Genomic DNA, 19684 nt, shown 5'->3' with positions numbered 1-19684 from the left:
TTTTAAAAATAAAATCTGGAACATAGAAACAAGCGATAAATGTAACTTAAAAATAACCTTTTTAAAACACAAGTCACCACAAAGAAAGCAAAAGGACAAGTCACAAACTGGCAGAGAAGATATTTGAAATAATACACCTGAAATAGTCTGGAATATAGAAAGGCCTAGGTCGCTAACAGTCAGACACGACTGAGCAACGCGACTTTCACTTTTCACTTTCACGCATTGGAGAAGGCAATGGCAACCCACTCCAGTGTTCTTGCTTGGAGAATCCCAGGGACGGAGGAGCCTGGTAGGAGGCCGTCTATGGGGTCGCACAGGCTCCTCCGTCCCTGGGATTCTCCAGGCAAGAACACTGGAGTGGGTTGCCATTGCCTTCTCCAATGCAGGAAAGTGAAAAGTGAAAGTGAAGTCGCTCAGTCATGTCTGACTCTTAGCAACCCCATGGACTGCAGGCCACCAGGCTCCTCCATCCATGGGATTTTCCAGGCAAGAGTACTGGAATGGGGCGCCAGCAGCAGAGAGCAAAAAGTAAGAGCTGGAATGTATGAAAAACACAAAGCAAGAAAATGAGAGCTTAGTAAGAAAAATGGTCAAAGACAGAAGCACTTAACAGGAGAAATAAATTGTCCACTAATGTATGAAAAACTAGTCAATCTTGTTAATCAAGGAAATGCAAAACCAGAAACTTCAATAAACTTTCATTTTAAGACCTCCGTGCTAGCAAGTTTCAACACATTTGATAGAACAAAGTGTGAAGGAGGATGTTGTAGACCTTGGAAACTAGTGGGGGGGATGTAAATTGACACCTTTTGAGGGAGATAACTTGCCTTATTTGAGAAAACATTTTGACATTAACTTGTAATGTTGACATTTCACCTAGTTATTCTACCTTTAAGATAGACTCTATAGAACAGTCTTGACCATGTAGACTAAGAAACAAGTCCAGAGGTGATCACAGCAACAATACGTAGTAGTACAAAACTGGAAACAATCCAAGGTTCATCCACAGAGAACGGGTAAATAAATGCTCACCCAGTGGATTATCATACTAGCTGAGTAAATACAGTTATCTCATAACAAGGATGATTTTATAAACATATACTGCATTAATATCAGGTTGCAGAGGATATTTGTATAGCATGTTTTTCAGTTCAGTTCAGTCACTCAGTTGTGTCCGACTTTGTGACCCCATGAATCGCAGTACACCAGGCCTCCCTGTCCATCACCAACTCCCGGAGTTCACTCAGACTCACGTCCATCGAGTCAGTGATGCCATCCAGCCATCTCATCCTCTGTCGTCCCCTTCTCCTCCTGCCCCCAATCCCTCCCAGCATCAGTTATACAGGTTAAAATCAAGCAAGTATACAATACTTTTAATAGATAGGGACCTGTATAATAAAACTATTCAAAAAGGGAAGGAGTGATAAATACAGAATTCAAGGTACGCTTCCACAGGAAATGGGCAAGGCTCGGGTAGGACAGAGAGGCAGCATACACACGTGCCGTGGTACGACACTTTGTGGATACCTAAGTTGGATGGTGGGATTACGGGTACTTACTTTGTTTGCTTTATAGCTTACTTATATGTTACATGTATTTTTATATGTGTTAAATATCACATTAAACAAATAGCAGTTTTCATAAAAATATCCCAAGTATGGTTAGTGTATAGGGCAATGACCCTGTTAATAGCTAATGTTTAAAAAACACTCCTGGGGATTTCCCTGGCCATTCAGTGGTTAAGACTGTGTTTCCAATGCACAGGGCCCAGGTTAAATCCCTGGTTGGGGAACTAAGATCCCACATGCCATGTGGTGTGGCAAAAAAAAAAAAAGCTAAAAAAAGCCTGCATTTTACATTTTTGTACTCACTGTCTTATTTAATTACTGTAACACTTCTATGAAATAGGTACTAGTATGCCTGTTTTACAGATGAGCACATTGAAGTTTAGGAAGATTCGTTTGCTTGAGGTAATATAACTAATGAGCAGAGCAGTGGCACTCAGATTTCAGATCTAGGTCTGATTCCAGAACCTAGGTCCTTAAACAATTCATTCATATTGACTGTCTGCTACCTCCTCACTTTATTTATTTCCAACCTGAGGATCAGAGAGATCAAGAAGTTTGCCAGATGCCACTCACACAATTAGCTTAAAGCATTCCTATGGCAAGGGTACAGGTATTGTAGGTTGCTGTCTTCGGGGATTTTTCCAATTTATCAGATCACCAATTGATAAAATGTGTTATACAGATAAATGAGGAGGAATGTTAAAGGCAGAGAATGGGACCCAGATGCTTCTCAATGAAACACCTGTTGGTTTAAGGTACATCCCATCGGAGAAGGCAATGGCACCCCACTCCAGTACTCTTGCCTGGAAAATCCCATGGACGGAGGAGCCTGGTAGGCTGCAGTGCACAGGGTCGCTAAAAGTCGGATGTGACTGAGCGACTTCACTTTCACTTTTCACTTTCATGCATTGGAGAAGGAAATGGCAACCCACTCCAGTGTTCTTGCCTGGAGAATCCCAGGGATAGGGGAGCCTGGTGGGCTGCTGTCTCTGGGGTCGCACAGAGTCGGACACGACTGAAGTGACTTAGCAGCAGCAGCAGCAGCAGCAGGGATCATTAGGAACCAGAGCAGATGAAGCAGTGTGATACAAAAGAAAGGGGCTCTAAGATCTTGTCCTTGACTAACATTACTGCTCCAGGCCCTATTTTTTCCCTCATATTTATTGAGGTGTCACCAATAGTTGGTTTTTGAGATCTTTAGTTAAGGCAATGGATTCTGAAGCCAGACTGCCTGGGTCAGAAGCCTTGCTGTGCTGCTTTACTAGCTCTATGAGAATCTCTGAGCCTTAGTTTTTTCCTCTTTAAAAATGAGGACAATAATAGAACTCATCTCATGTATTGAAAATTAAATGACTTGCTCCAGTTACCTTAAAACATTTTGTAGCATGTAATTAAGTGCTATGTACATTTATTATTTTACGAGTGCATGCTTAGTTGCTCAGTCACGCCCAGCTTTTTGAGATCATTTGGACTGTAGCCTACCAGGCTCCTCTGTCCATGGGATTTTCCAGGCAAGAATACTGGAGTGGGTTGCCATTTCCTCCTCCAAGGGATCTTCCTGACCCAGGGATCAAACCCACATCTCCTGCATTTCAGGCTAATTCTTTACCCACTGAGCCATTGAGGAAGCCCATTATTATTTGATATGTGTTATATATTGGTCTGTGGATATATTGGCAAATAAATCACCACCACCATTTTCGCTTCTATTTTTGTAGTGCATGGAATTCCCTTTTCTTTACCTTGCCTGCCAGGTGAAACTCCCATTTGTTTTAAGAGATGTATCTCAAATGTCATCTCTTCTTTCAAGCCTGTGACTATTCCAGGGAAAATTTGTTCCCTTGTCTGTGCAAACATGTATATTTTGTATCTATCTCTTAAAGCATTGGTCACATCATTTTTTTGTAGATATGTCTCTCTTGTTTACTATTTCCATGAATTCCTGTACCTAGTACACTGCCTGTCACATTAGTAGATGCTCAAGAAATGTTAGATGAGTGAATGGCAGTACAGAAATAAGATTTAACTTCTAGTTCATCTATTTTCCGTTATTTTTCCTGAAATCCAACAAAATGAATCCAGTATTAGAAAATGAATCTAAAGCTTGAGATAAAAACAGTAATCAAACTTCTGGGAAATATATTTATTCAATATGTATTTATTGAAGTTCTGCTGTATTCCCAGCACTGAGCTTAGGGCCCGAGTGTTCAGTGAGTAAAACTTCAAAAGGGGGCATTATTAATAGTTACTTGGAGTGACAGTTACATAACCATGATTGCCCTAGACAAGTGGGATATATGATCACTCTTATTACAGGAAATTTATACTGTAAAGAGGAAGGTTGTCCAGAAATAACCCTCGGAGTTCAATCTAGGTTGCCTGGACGACTCATTGTGTGGGCAAAGAGAGTCTCTTGCACTTACATGAAGCACTTACGTATTTCACATAAGCTCAGTTCCTTCAGAATTGATGATTTTCTCCTAGCACTGGGAACAAGAACATCAAGGTCTTCAGGTGTTGGTCAGGTGGGCTTCCTGACCACTGTAGTAGCTGGCTTCCTAAATCCAGATTTTTCTGACATTAAGCAGACTGCTTATTTTCCTACTGGTGATTGCTTTCACACTTTGATTACAAGAAGTGGGACCAACAGAGAGGATGAGGTATCTCTCTGGCATACATATGTCCACTGCTGACCTAGCAGTGCCCAGATCCCTGGGTGTAGTCCAAGGAGAATGAGGAAGAGCCAGGCTTTCATTTCTGTTGTTACCTAGAAGGTTCTTCTTCCTCCAATAAAGCCTGTTTCTTAACTCAGACCATGTGGTATTAGACAATTTATTTTGAATTCTGTTGAATGCAGAAGGTTATTTAGAAGAGGTTCTCAGTATACAATACACTACGCATGTCAGGAAGCATTTAACAGGAGACTTCCTGTGTGCTGTTTTGGATCTGTCATGAATCCTCTGTCCCTTATTAATTCCTGAATATTCAGGAATTAAGAGGAGTTGGCAAACCGCTCCTAGGGCTGAGGAATGCATGCACTTACTTTGTTAGTTTTTCCATATGGTGATAAGTAACTATTTATGACCCTCTTCCTTTTTATAAACCATATGGTAAAAGTGATTATTTACAACTCTCTCTTTTTGATATGGATTGCCTTATGATAACTTGTAAGTCTGGACTTTTGATTTTTATCTTTGCTGAAAATAGCTACTCTGTAAGACAGTATATATACCCACACTGTTGAATAAAACACCTTTGCTCCATCAGAGCTTGGGTCCCTGTGTCTTTCTTTCTTTCTTTCTCTCTCTCTCTCTCTGGCTAATTCTCTGGAGCATAGAAACCCATCATGCTCACTCTCCTGCCTGGGCTTCTAAGACCCTCTCGAGAAGGCGCACTGTGCCTTCACACCCTTGAGAGGGCGCCCAGTGCCTTCGTGAGTGACGCAAGCTCTGTTTCAAGAGCTTTATTGGTTTTTGGCATAAAACAAGGAATATCAGCCTCTTTCTGTCTCTCTTACTTTCTTATCGTCGACTCCAGACCACCAGGTTCCGGTCCATTAAAGGACCTCAACATATGAGGAGTTTATGGTTTGTGTAGTTGTACTGGGAAGCTGGGGAAGTGTTTTAAGTAGTGGAGTGGAATGATCTAATTTATATGTTCAGAGGATCATTCTTTTGGCTGTGTGGAGAATATATTATGGGGGAAAAGATTAGAAGTAGAGAAATGAGTTAAGAGGCCATGAAGCAGTTCAGAGGAGAGATCGTGGAAGTCTGTACCAGGAGATAGGCAGTGGAAATGGAAAATTATCTGTGTTATTCGTGTTAGCCACATTCAGAATGTGTTTATGCATATAAGGTTTGAAGGTGGGCCTTCAGGATCCTAATTAAATGCTCATTTAGATTTATTAACTGGATTACAAGATGGTAGAGGAAAATGATGTGTGCTCATCTCATTCTCCTGTGAGAACTCCAAAATTAGAACTTGCTGTTGAACAACCATCAATAGGAGAATGTTGGATCCCACCAAAAAAAGATACCCCATGTTCAAGGGCAAAGGAGAAGCCCCAGCAAGATGGTAGGGACAAAACTGTGTTTAGAATCAAACCACATACCCACCAAAGATGCTCGGAGGGCTCCAACAAAGCCTTGTGCACACCAGGAAACCCCACAGAGACTGAACCAGGCTTGCCTTTGAGTGAGTGTCTCCTGCGGGGGTGCAGGTCAGCAGTGACCTGCTGCAGGGGCAGGGGCTCTGGGTGCAGCAGACCTGGGTATGGCATAAGCCCTCTTGGAGGAAGTCACAATTAACCTCACCATAGAGCCACCAGAACTTATACAGGACTGGGGAAACAGACTCTGGGAGGGCACAAACAGAACCTTGTATGCACCATGACCCAGGAGAAAGGAGCAGTGACCCCACAAGAGACTGACCCAGACTTGCCTGTGAGTGTCCAGGAGTCTCTGGTGGAGGCGTGGGTCAGTGGTGGCCTGCTGCAGGGTTGGGGGCACTGAGTGTGGCAGTGTGTGCATGGGACCTTTTGAAGGAGGTCGCCATTATCGTCATTACCTCCACCACAGTTTCAGTTCAGTCGCTCAGTCATGTCTGACTCTGTGACCCCATGAATCGCAGCATGCCAGGTCTCCCTGTCCATCACCAACTCCCAGAGTTCACTCAGACTCATGTCCATCGAGTAGGTGATGCCATCCAGCCATCTCATCCTCTGTCGTCCCCTTCTCCTCCTGCCCCCAATCCCTCCCAGCATCAGAGTCTTTTCCAATGAGTCAACTCTTCGCATGAGGTGGCCAAAGTACCGGAGTTTCAGCTTTAGCATCATTCCTTCCAAAGAAATCCCAGGCTGATCTCCTTCAGAATGGACTGGTTGGATCTCCTTGCAGTCCAAGGGACTCTCAAGAGTCTTCTCCAACACCACAGTTCAAAGGCATCAATTCTTTGGCGCTCAGCTTTCTTCACAGTCCAACTCTCACATCCATACATGACCACAGGAAAAACCATAGCCTTGACTAGATGGACCTTTGTTGGCAAAGTAATGTCTCTGCTTTTCAATATGCTATTTAGGTTGGTCATAAATTTCCTTCCAAGGAGTAAGTGTCTTTTAATTTCATGACTGCAGTCACCATCTGCAGTAATTTTGGAGCCCAGAAAAATAAAGTCTGACACTGTTTCCACTATTTCCCCATCTATTTCCCATGAAGTGATGGGACCAGATGCCATGATCTTCGTTTTCTGAATGTTGAGTTTTAAGCCAACTTTTTCACTCTCCTCTTTGACCTTCATCAAGAGGCTTTTTAGTTCCTCTTCACTTTCTGCCATAAGGGTGGTGTCATCTGCATATCTGAGGTTATTGATATTTCTCCCGGAAGTCTTGATTCCAGTTTGTGCTTCTTCCAGTCCAGCGTTTCTCATGATATACTCTGCATATAAGTTAAATAAGCAGGGTGACAATATACAGCCTTGATGTACTCCTTTTCCTATTTGAAACCAGTCTGTTGTTCCATGTCCAGTTTTAACTGTTGTTTCCTGACCTGCATATAGATTTCTCAAGAGGCAGGTCAGGTGGTCTGGTATTCCCATCTCTTTCAGAATTTTCCACAGTTTATTGTGATCCACATAGTCAAAGGCTTTGGCGTAGTCAATAAAGCAGAAATAGATGTTTTTCTGGAACTCTTGCTTTTTTGATGATCCAGCAGATGTTGGATCATCGAAATTTGGAAAACTCAGCAGTGACCACAGGACTGGAAAAGGTCAGTTTTCATTCCAATCCTAAAGAAAGGCAATGCCAAAGAATGCTCAAACTACTGCACCATACTTTGGCCCCAGGTAAATAACAGGGAGGGAACACAGCCCCACTCATCAACAGAAAACTGGATTAAAGATTTACTGAGCACGGCCCTGCCCATCAGAACAAGACCCAGTTTCCCTCTCAGTCAGTCTCTCCCATCAGGAAGCTTCCATAAACCTCATCCTTCTCCATCAGAGGGCAGACAGACTGAAAACCACCATCACAGAAAACTAACCAATCTGATCAAATGGACCACAACCTTGTCTAACTCAGTGAAACTATGAGCCATGATGTGTAGGGCCACCCAAGATGGATGGGTCATGGTGGAGAGTTCTGACAAAACATGGTCCACTGGAGAAGGAAATGGCAAAGCACTTCAGCATTCTTGCCTTGAGAACCCCATGAACAGTATGAAAAAGGAAAAAGATAGGATACTGAAAGATGAACTCCCCAGGTTGGTAGATGCCCAGTATGCTACAGGAGATCAGTGGAGAAATAACTCCAGAAAGAATGAAGAGACAGAGCCAAAGTGAAAACAACACCCAGTTGTGGATGTGACTGGTGATGGTAGTAAAGTCCAATGCTGTAAAGAACAACATTGCATAGGAAACTGGAATGTCAGGTCCACGAAGCAAGGCAGATTGGAAGTGGTCAAACAGGAGATGGCAAGAGTGAACATTGATGTTTTAGGAATCAGTGAATTAAAATGGACTGGAGTGGGTGAATTTAACTCAGATGACCATTATATCTACTAGTGGGCAAGAATCCCTTAGAAGAAATGGAGTAGCCATCATAGTCAATAAAAGAGTCCAAAATGCAGTATTTGGGTGCAATCTTAAAAATGACAGAATGATCTCTGTTTGTTTCCAAGGCAAAACATTCAATAATCACAGTAATCCAAGTATATTCCCCAACCAGTAATGTTGAAGAAGCTGAAATAGAACAGTTCTATGAAGACCTACAAGATCTTCTAGAACTAACACCCAAAAAAGATGTCCTTTTCATCATAAGGGACTGGAATGAAAAAGAAGAAAGTCAAGAAACACCTGGAGTAACAGGCAAATTTGGCCTTGGATTACAAAATGAAGCAGGGCAAAGACTAACAGAGTTTTGCCAAGAGAACATACTGGTCATAGCAAATACCCTCTTCCAACAACACAAGAGAAGACTACACATGGACATCACCAGATGGTCAATTCCAAAATCAGATTGATTATGTTCTTTGCAGCTAAAGATGGAGAAGCTCTATACAGTCAGCAGAAACAATACCGGGAGCTGACTGTGGCTCAAATGATGACTCCTTATTGCCAAATTCAGACTTAAATTGAAGAAAGTAGGGAAAACCACTAGACCATTCAGGTATGACCTAAATCAAATCCCTTATGATTATACAGTGGAAGTGACAAACAGATTCAAGGGATTAGATCTGATAGAGTTCCTGAAGAATGATGGACGGAGGTTTGTGACATTATACAGTAGGCAGTGATCAAGGCCATCCCCAAGAAAAAGAAATGCAAAAAGGCAAAATGGTTGTCTGAGGAGGTCTTACAAATAGCTGAGAAAAGAAGAGAAGCTAAAGGCAAAGGAGAGAAGGAAAGATATACTCATTTGAATGCAGAATTCCGAAGAATAGGAGAGATAAGAAAGCCTTAGTGATCAGTGCAAAGAAATAGAGGGAAACAGTAGAGTGGGAAAGACTAGAGATCTCTTCAGGAAAATTAGAGATATCAAGGGACCATTTCATGCAAAGATGGGCACAATAAAGGACAGAAATGGTATGAACCTAACAGAAGCAGAAGATATTAAGAGGTGGCAAGAATACACAGAAGAACTATACAAAAAAGATCTTCATAACTCAGATTACCACAGTGGCGTGATAACTCACCTAGAGCCAGACATCCTGGAATGTGAAGTCAAATGGGCCTTACGAAGCATCTCTGTGAACAAAGCTAGTGAAAGTGATGGAATTCCAGTTGAGCTATTTCAAATCCTAAAACATGATGCTATGAAAGTGCTGCACTCAATATGCCAGCAAATTTGAAAACTCAGCAGTGGCCACAGGACTGGAAAAGGTCAATTTTCATTCCAATCCCAAAGAAAGGCAATGCCAAAGAATGTTCAAACTACCAGACAATTGCACTCATCTCACATGCTAGTAAAGTAATGCTCAAAATTCTCCAAGCCAGTCTTCAACAGTATGTGAACTTCCTGATGTTCATGCTAGATTTTGAAAAGGCAAAGAGATCAAATTGCCAACATCTGTTGGATCATTGAAAAAGCAAGAGAGTTCCAGAAAAATATCTATTTCTGCTTTATTGACTGCGCCAAAGCCTTGTGTGGATCACAACAAACGAGAAAATTCATCAAGAGATGGGAATACCAGACCACCTGACCTGCCTCCTGAGAAATCTGTATGTAGGCCAGGAAGCAACAGTTAGAACTGGACATGGAACAGCAGACTGATTACAAAATCGGGAAAGAAATATGTCAAGGCTGTATACTGTCACCGTGCTTGTTTAACTTATATGCAGAGTACATCATGTGAAATGCCAGGCTGGATGAAGCACAAGCTGAAATCAAGATTGCCAGGAGAGATATCAATAACCTCAGATATGCAGATGACACCACCCTTATGGCAGAAAGCAAAGAAAAACTAAAGAGCCTCTTGATGAAAGTGCAAGGGGAGAGTGAAAAAGTTGGCTTAAAACTCAACATTCAGAAAACGAAGATCATGGCATCTGGTCCCATCACTTCCTGGCAAATAGATGGGGAAACAATGGAAACAGTGAGAGACTTTATTTTTTTGGGCTCCAAAATCACTGCAGATGATGACTGCAGCCATGAAATCTTTTAATTTAACATTTGCTCCTTGAAAGAAAAGTTATGGCCAGCCTAGACAGCATATTAAAAAGAAACATTACTATGGCAACAAAGCTAGTCAAAGCTGTGGATTTTCCAGTAGTCATGTATGGATGTGAAAGTTGGACTATAAAGAAAGCTGAGCACTGAAGAATTGATGCTTTTGAACTGTGGTGTTGGAGAAGACTCTTGAAAGTTCCTTGGACTGCAAGGAGATCCAACCAGTCCTTCCTAAAGGAAATCAGTCCTGAATATTCTTTGGAAGGAATGATACTGAAGCTGCAACTCCAATACTTTGGCCACCTGATGTGAAGAACTGACTCATTTGAAAAGACCCTGATGCTGGGAAAGATTGAAGTGGGAGGAGAAGGGGATGACAGAGGATGAGATGGTTGGGTGGCATCACCAAGTCGATGGACATGAGTTTGAGTAAGCCCTGGGAGTTGGTGATGGACAGGGAATCCTGGCATGCTGCAGTCCATGGGGTCGCAAAAACTCGGACACAACTGAGCAACTGAACTGAAGTAGACTTATTACTGGACATGGTGCATTCTTCAGGTCAGGACTTTAAAGGCCCTGCAATGCTGCAGACCACTTATCATTTTATATGTATTGCTGATCTCTCTGCTGTGTACACTCAACTCTGCTGATTACCTTCTGTGCTCTTCAGATTAGTGAACTTTGATTGGTATAAATGGATATTGTCTAAGATTTGTCTTGATGTCAGTCTGAGTGTACTGCTAACATTTATCCACACAGTTGTCATGCAGAGTAGTATCAGAAGCAGGAATGATGCAGAGACTTGGACCATGATGTCTAAGTCCTTGGGGAGAAAGTGCCAAGAATAATGAAGGGGTGGAAGATGATCTGAGAATGCCTTGTTAGTCTGCTGACTGGTATTCTCTCAGCTGACTCTCTTCAGGGTCTCCCAGCTGAGAAAATATCAGCTAATGGTCTGGAGGTCCTCTCTACACACAGCTCTTTCTCCGGGAGTGGTATCATATTGTAGTACCCTCTGTTCCTGCCCTGGAGTCCTAAACTATCTGTTTATAGTTTCCCTAATACTCTGTCTTCATTTAAAAAATAATCCTTTTTGAAACACTTCTGGAATGACCTTGGTCTGCAAATTATTTTTGCCCATGCCCTGACTTACCTTACTTACTTTGGTCTTTTACTGAAAAGAATGGTTGAGAGCAAGTGTGTGATCTTAGTATTCTTTTTAGGTATCTGCAGCCTGGGTTGCCACAATATCACAGCTCCAGTATTGATTTCTCCAACAAACTTCAGGCTTAATAGAATGGAAATACATGTGGTTACTTGGTAGACCATGGTCAATGTACATTTTGGAAGCAGCCTTTAGTAATGCTGTGGTTTTAGTTATAGTATGATGGTTCTACTATTTATGTTAAGAAATGAGAATAGTTATAACTGTGGGTTCATAATTCCTATCACTGATACCTGATGGAATGATGGCAGTGATAATGATATTCAACAAAGTCATTTGAGAAATTGAATTCTGGTCACCAGCTAATGAGATATACATGGAAGCACACTGTCCTGGGAAATTTGTAAGGCACTGTTTTGGTTCACAGAGAGTGTCTATATGTTTTTTTGGTTAGCCTGAATTATTGCTGACATGTCAATACAGTGGTCAGGCGCTCTGAAAAAATCCATCCTTTGAGCAGCTTTTACGATACTTCATTATTGTTATCATTTAAACATTCAGGTACTGAAGAATTTCCGATGTCGTGACTCCCTAGAGATGAGCTTGTAGCCCCTTCATGTGAAGCATACTCTAAGAAAACAAGGAAAGAGGCACTAAGAGGCACTCCATTTAATTCTGATCCAGGACCATTGACTCTGAATTTTTCCTGTTTTATGAATGTAAACCTCCCTCCAGGATGATTGTGATAGTGCCATATGGTGAAATTCTGATATTTCCCCCTTTTGTATGTGTCCCTGAGTCGTTCCTCCTGAGTGATTCTGTGTGACCCTTCTGGTGACCCACCTTTCCACTCTGGGTTTGCATTCCACTTTCCACTCAGAGCCCTACCACCTTTGAAATGGAGCCCAAATCCTCCATCTTCTTTGTGACTCATCTCTTTCTTCTCTGTGTGACACTGGACACTACTCTATTTGCATTTTGGCAAAGAGCTTCCGAGTTTAGATCGTAGATGGGATGTGACAAACCAAGTCATCCTCTAAAGAGGACAGACTAACCTGAAAGAGCCAGGAGAAGGTTTGCTGTGTTGTGTCTACAACAGACCAAACTGGGCAGAGATAAGAGACAGGTACAGAGAAGCAGCAGGTAGAGGTGATTAACAGGAATTTCAAATCAGCAAGAGAATGTTTCTCAATGGAAAGAACAAAGATCAGGTCTGCTGAACAGCAAACATGTTGAGACTCAGCAATATGGGGTTTCTGGTTCTGACCACCATTCAGTTCATCCTGGGAATGCTGGGGAATGGTTTCATAGGGTGGGTCAATGGCAGCAGCTGGTTCAAGAGCAAGAGGATCTCTTTGCATGACTTCGTTATCACTAACCTGGCTGTCTCCAGGATTGTTTTGCTGTGGATTCTCTTGATCGATGGTATTTTACTGGTGTTCTCTCCCAAACTACATGATGAAGGGATAATCATGCAAATTATTGATGTTTTCTGGACATTTACAAACCATCTGAACATTTGGCTTACCACCTGTCTCAGTGTCTTCTACTGCCTGAAAGTGGCCAGTTTCTCCCATCCTATGTTCCTGTGGCTCAAATGGAGAGTTTCCAGGGTGGTTGTATGGATGCTGTTGAGTACCCTGCTGTTATCGTGTTGCAGTGCCATCTCTCTGATCCGGGAATTTAAGATCTATTCTGTTCTTGGTGGAATTGATAGAACCGGGAATATGACTGAACTTTTTACAAAGAAAGAAAAAGAATATAAACTGATCCATGTTCTTGGGACTCTGTGGGACCTCCCTCCCCTAGTCATATCGCTAATCTCCTACTTTCTGCTTATCCTCTCCCTGGGGAGGCATATGCGGCAGATGCATCAAGACTGTGCCAGCTCCAGAGATCTCAGTACCGAGGCCCACAGGAGGGCCATCAGAGTCATCCTCTCCTTCCTCTTTCTCTTCCTACTCTACTATCTTTCCTTTTATGTTTTAACATCCAGTTATTTCTTACCAGCAACTAAGATGATTGCAAAGATTGGAGAAGTAATTGCAGTGTTATATCTTGCTGGCCACTCCTATGTTCTCATTCTGGGAAATAGTAAGCTGAAGCAGATGTTTGTGGCGATGCTCCGGTGTGAGCCTGGTTGTCTGAAGCCTGGATCCAAGGGATCTGTTTATCCATAGAGCATCGTGGGGTGTGGGAGGGAGCCTAGGAGTCCTTAGACCTAGGAGTCCTTAGCCAGGATCACAGGGCTCTTCCTCACCCTCCTGTGGCACCAATTCTGTAACTACTGCTTCATCCTGTTCCCCTCGGGGACGCTTCTCATGGCCTCTCCTTTTATGGTTGCTTTGAAGAGGCTGAAATAGTCTTTGGAATATGTAGACAAGGAGTTTTATTTTAATAAGTATCAACTCAACATAATGAGCTGATTACTAGCTTTTAAGTTCAAGTTTATACTGACAGTGATGTAGTGAACTAGAGGGGAGAGAGCAAAAAAGCACTATAGTCCCACAGGCTTGTGTTTGAATTCTGCTTCAGTCCATTTTCCAAGACTTTTTTTTGGCCTTAGGGGAGTTACTTTAATTACCTGTTTGACTCTGTCTTTCCCCATTTAAAAATGCAGACTATGATAATGACTTCACAGGGTTTTAGAGATTCAGAAGACTGTGTGCTGTCATTTCAGCACAGCATATTGTGTCAGGATTATATCAGAATTAGGGGAGAAGGGGGCAGTTGGATAGCATCACTGACTCAATGGACATGAGTTTGAGAAAACTCAGGGAGATAGTGATGGACAGAGAAGCCTGGCGTGCTGCAGTCCGTGGGGTCACAAATAGTCAGACATGACTGAGCAACTGACCAGGAAGGAAATCTGCAGGCGGTGAAGCTGTTACTGTAACAGTGAAGTGTGCCGCTGCAGTGGTCACCACAGGAGACCTGCTTCCACAAATCCATTATGTACTGACAACCAGAGAAATGCAAGTCAAGACCCTTGGATACTAGGTTCCAATCCAGTCTGCTGGTTAAGTCATTTTACTCTAATTTCAATAGTCCTTTGCTTTCCTTTATCATTTTGCTGAAGCAAATTTTCAAGTAATTTTTAATTTTTTAGATTGGTCAAAATATCCAAGATGCGTATCTGTTTTTAAAATGTCAGAGTTTTATGTGAAATAAGTGGTTTTTCTAAATGTAATCACTTTTATTTTAATAAAATTATGGAGACTTTGATTTCCTTCCTGTCACTGAGCAGTGCTGACAAGTCAGTGAGAATATTATTCCTTGAGATCTCAAACTTGTAAACATATTTAGGACACATGGCAACTCTAAATCTGGATTTCTTTCACTAATGGAGCTCTCAGGTATAAAGTTTTGTGGCTAAAAACATAGACCAGATGGCCTGAGCTCAAATCCTGACTCAGACCTTAACAAACTGAGTGACTTTGGGGATGTTTCTTAACCTCTCTCTATTTCACTTTCCTCATATAGTCAAAGGTATGGTTTTTCCAGAAGTCATGTACAGATGTGAGAGTTGGACTGTAAAGAAGAATGAGCGCTGAAGAATTGATGCTTTTGAACTGTGAACTGTGGTGCTGGAGAAGACTCTTGAGACTCCCTTGGACTGCAAGGAGATCAAACCAGTCAATCCTGAAGGAAATCAACCCTGAATATTCATTGGAAGGACTAATGCTGAAGCTGAAGCTGAAGCTTCAGTACGTTGACCACCTGATTCGAAGAGCTGACTCATTGGAAAAGATCCTGATGCTGGGAAATACTGAGGGCAGGAAGAGAAGGGGGTGACAGGATGAGATGTTTGAATGGCATCACCAACTCAATGGATGAGTCTGAGCAAACTCAGAAAGATAGTGAAGAACAGGGAAGCCTGGCATGTTGCAGTCCCTGGGGTCATAAAGAGTTGGATGTAACTTAGCAACTGAACAACAACAATTTGTAAAATAGAAATAGTATTTTCTTGATAGATTGTTGAAAGCAATGAGTGAATCAACACATGAAAACTAGAGTCCCACATGGAGTAAATCAGTAAATACTGCTATTATTATTTTTGTTCTTGTTTTGTGAAAGAGGTTACATTCTGACATAGCATGAAGAATTAACACATCTCTTAGCACTTTGACATATGTAGCCCAAAGTGAGTTTTCAGGTTCTGATTTATACATTCATTTTCAAAATTATAGAAATAAAATGTCTTTTGGTCTGTATTGTTTGCTTTCAAATTGATATTTGCCTCTTGGAGGTGCTAGGAAAATTCCTAATTCTGACATCAAGTTCTCTTTCAAAAAGATATCTATTGAAACTTAAAATGATAATTTTTTTCTTAATAAAAATTTAATTTGGAGGAAGAAGGAATTTTCCAAGAGGGTGTAGACACACAGAGAGAAACAAATGGGAAAAAAAAGCTAAAAATATATAGAGAAAAATCATCAGTGGAAATAATGATTTAATATTCATTCATAATTCACTAACATAGAAGGATTCTAAAAGGAGAACTTCTGTAATTAAAAAATCTGTGCTTCTTTTCAGCACAGGGAAGTTTAACTGTGGAAAAACTGCGGTCTCAACTGATATGTGCTTTGTTCACCTTGAACCCTACTCTTGGATTTATCCTCTCCGACTCTTGAACACTTGTTCTTACTTCTGGTCATTTTGACAGCTTCTCCACCTAGCCCTGACTTTCTGGTTCCTTAGCCTTTACCGGAATTCTTAATCCTGCCTTCTGCCTTGGGTGTGGGAATTTTCTTCTCTTTTAATTGAACATAGCATTTTATTAGAGATTTTGGCTTGGCTGTTATTTGTTTCTTGGTGCCTTTGGCTAGTTCCTGGATGTTTCCTCCTCCTTTTTCTACTGAGGTTTCATTAAATCCTACCCCAATCTAATAGATTCAGTTGGGTGGGTCCAGTAAACTTGCTCAGGCTACCACTAACATTCATTCCACTGGAGCCTGGAGTATGGATGGAAAATGTGGAATTCCCCAGTAAGGAGTCTGTTGTCGTAGTCCAGTTGGCTGAGTGCAGAGTTTCGCTCCATGAGAGCAAATGAAATCAGACTCATAGGTGTGGCATTCCCAACCCCTCCCCTGTTTCCTCTTTCAGAGAAATCTGGAGGTGACTCCTGGGAAAGCTCAGACTTTGTTATGTGACTGCAACAATATATTGGCTGCCCTTAATCAAAGACTGGGGTGGGAGTAGGGATGTGGGTCTGAGTAGTGGGTGATTTGCTGAGGAATGGAATCTTACTTGTGGCTAGAGGCACACTGAAGGGAAGTTTAGCTCTTTTGGAGAGGATTTGGTCTTCTGAAACCACCAGGGGAAATACTTAATCTGCCTTCTCCTGACTGAGTCCAAGGCCATAGGGGAGAATTACCTAATACCTCACTCCCATTTTTGAGAAACCCTGAAAGTGGCCATCTGGTTTGTTTTGTTTTCCTTAAATTAGCTTTAGTTGCTAAATCCCTTAAGATTCTTATATCTGGCCATTTCAGGCACAAAGGACCAGAGCATACCTTTTCCCCACTGTGACCAGGTTCTTAGGGTCAAAGTATGAGAATGAGAATTGTCCTTGCATTTGGAGTCCAGTTACAGGCTAGAGCTTGTTCCTGAGGCCATGTGTCTCCACCAAGCGCATCTGTTCTTTGGTGTATGGTGGAGGGGCCTTTAACACATGAATCCACAGTAAGTTATGACAGTACCTCATGAAACATTCCACCAGAGCCCCCTATATACCCTGTGTCTCATGGAACTACTTCTCATTTTTGATACTCTCTGACCTCTCTGGCTTATCTTGATTCTACTTCATTCTTTCATACTACAGACACTTATTTAACACTCTGCACCAGTGTACTAGATCATTCATTATTCTCAGAAGCATTGCATGTAGTGGGCAATAAAGATGCAGAAATGAGTATTCCATCTCTCCATCACTGAAACAGATGCTTCAGGTATGATGAAGGGATCCTGTGTTTATCAGAGGGTTCTGGCCCAGGTGATCTCTAGCTCTCTCTTTCTGACAGCTATTAAAATGTACTGTTACAATATTGTAAAGTAATTAGCCTCCAATTAAAATAAATAAATTAAAAAAATATAAAATGTACTGCTCACTTCTCTTGCCCTGGGGAGCAAAGTTGACTGAGGGCTCCAGCTCCTGAGGCCACACTTCCTGCAGACTGCTCCCAGCCAGTGATGGAGACCGGAGTACTAAGGTAGGTCTGCTCCACTGAGACATGAGACTCTTCCAACAGGCAGTTTTGACCCAAGGACTCTCCATCAGCTTGGTTGACCCCTTTTTGGAACTGTGCTGCAGTCTATAGCTCTTCTTAGCCAATTCTTTCTTCTCCCTCCCTTTTTATAGGTATCAGACCTACATTGCTATCTGAATATTCACCTTCCTTTGCTTCCTGCCACCTAAAATCTCTTGCATGTCTAATCCTATTTCTGCCTGTGTTTCTTGTGTAAAAGATATGTGTTGTGTTTTTTTCAAGTGAACTAGAATTTTGAAAATCATCCCAGATTCTTCCTTTTCCTTCAGTTTTGATATTCATTTGGTCACTAAATCTGGTTGTACTCTAAAAATTTTTCTTTCAAATGCCCCACTAGTCTCTATTCACACACCCACGATGGTGTGATCACTCACGTAGAGCCATCCTGGAATGTGAAGTCAAGTGGGCCTTAGAAAGCATCATTATGAACAAAGCTAGTAGAGATGATGGAATTCCAGTTGAGCTTTTTCAAATCCTGAAAGATAATGCTGTGAAAGTGCTGCACTCAATATGCCAGCAAATTTGGAAAACTCAGCAGTGCCCACAGGACTGGAAAAGGTCAGTTTTCATTCCAATCCCAAAGAAAGGCAATGCCAAAGAATGCTCAAACTATTGTACAATTGCACTCATCTCACATGCTAGTAAAGTAATGCTCAAAATTCTCCAAGCCAGGCTTCAGCAACACATGAACTGTGAACTTCCAGATGTCCAAGCTGGTTTTAGAAAAGGCAGAGGAACCAGAGGTCAAATTGCCAACATCCGCTGGATCATGGAAAAAGCAAGAGAGTTCCAGAAAAACATCTATTTCTGCTTTATTGACTATGCCAAAGCCTTTGACTGTGTGGATCACAATAAAGTGTGGAAAATTCTGAAAGAGATGGGAATACAAGACCACCTGACCTGCCTCTTGAGAAAGCTGTATGTAGGTCAGGAAGCAACAGTTAGAACTGGACATGGAACAACAGACTGGTTCCAAATAGGAAAAGAAGTACATTAAGGCTGTATATTGTCACTCTGCTTATTTAACTTATATGCAGAGTACATCATGAGAAAAGCTGGGCTGGAAGAAGCACAAGCTGGAATCAAGATTGCCAGGAGAAATATCAATAACCTCAGATACGCAGGTGACACCACCCTTATGGCAGAAAGTGAAGAGGAACCAAAAAGCCTCTTGATGAAAGTGAGAGGACAGTGAAAAAGTTGGCTTAAAGCTCAACATTCAGAAAACGAAGATCATGGCATCTGGTCCCATCACTTCATGGGAAATAGATGGGGAAACAGTGGAAACAGTGTCAGACTTTATTTTTCTGGGCTCCAAAATCACGGCACATGGTGATTGCAGCCATGAAATTAAAAGAGGCTTACTCCTTGGAAGGAAAGTTATGACCAACCTAGATAGCATATTCAAAAGCAGAGACATTACTTTGCCAACAAAGGTCCGTCTAGTCAAGGCTATGGTTTTTCCAGTGGTCATGTATGGATGTGAGAGTTGGACTGTGAAGAAAGCTGAGCACAGAAGAAGTGATACTTTTGAACTGTGGTGTTGGAGAAGACTCTTGAGAGTCCCTTGGACTGCAAGGACATCCAACCAGTCCATTCTGAAGGAGGTCAGCCCTGGGATTTCTTTGGAAGGAGTGATGCTAAAGCTGAACCTCCAGTACTTTGGCCATCTCATGCAAAGATTTGACTCATTGGAAAAGACTCTGATGCTGGGAGGGATTGGGGGCAGGAGGAGAAGGGGACGACAGAGGATGAGATGGCTGGATGGCATCACCTACTCGATGGACATGAGTCTGAGTGAACTCCGGGAGTTGGTGATGGACAGGGAAGCCTGAAGTGCTGCGATTCATGGGGTTGCAAAGAGTTGGGAACGACTGAGCGACTGAACTGAACTGAGTCTCTATTTGTACTCATTTCATTCCTTAAGAGTGACTGCAGCAGGTTTTATTTATTTATTTACCTTAATATCTGTTTGTTTATGTAGTGTCACTGGGTCCTAGTTACAGTGTGTGGGATCTAG

The 19684-nt window shown here is 41.9% G+C and overlaps 1 protein-coding gene across 1 annotated transcript; it reads left to right on the top strand.

Annotated features, from left to right (window-relative positions):
- Nucleotides 1-379: 379 nt before the first annotated feature.
- On the top strand, nucleotides 380-15609 carry TAS2R3 (taste 2 receptor member 3). The gene has a single exon (XM_086395164.1). The coding sequence runs from the start codon at nucleotides 12625-12627 to the stop codon at nucleotides 13573-13575; it is 951 nt and encodes a 316-aa protein (XP_086251290.1). The 5' UTR covers nucleotides 380-12624; the 3' UTR covers nucleotides 13576-15609.
- Nucleotides 15610-19684: the final 4075 nt, after the last annotated feature.

This window comes from Bos grunniens, chromosome 4, assembly GCF_055505025.1.
Source record: "Bos grunniens cultivar Pamir isolate PY7600 chromosome 4, Bosgru_T2T1.0, whole genome shotgun sequence".
Classification (NCBI taxonomy): Eukaryota; Metazoa; Chordata; class Mammalia; order Artiodactyla; family Bovidae; genus Bos; species Bos grunniens.
The sequence above is the reverse complement of the archived record's forward strand: the minus strand, read 5'-3'. Positions and strand labels throughout refer to the sequence as shown.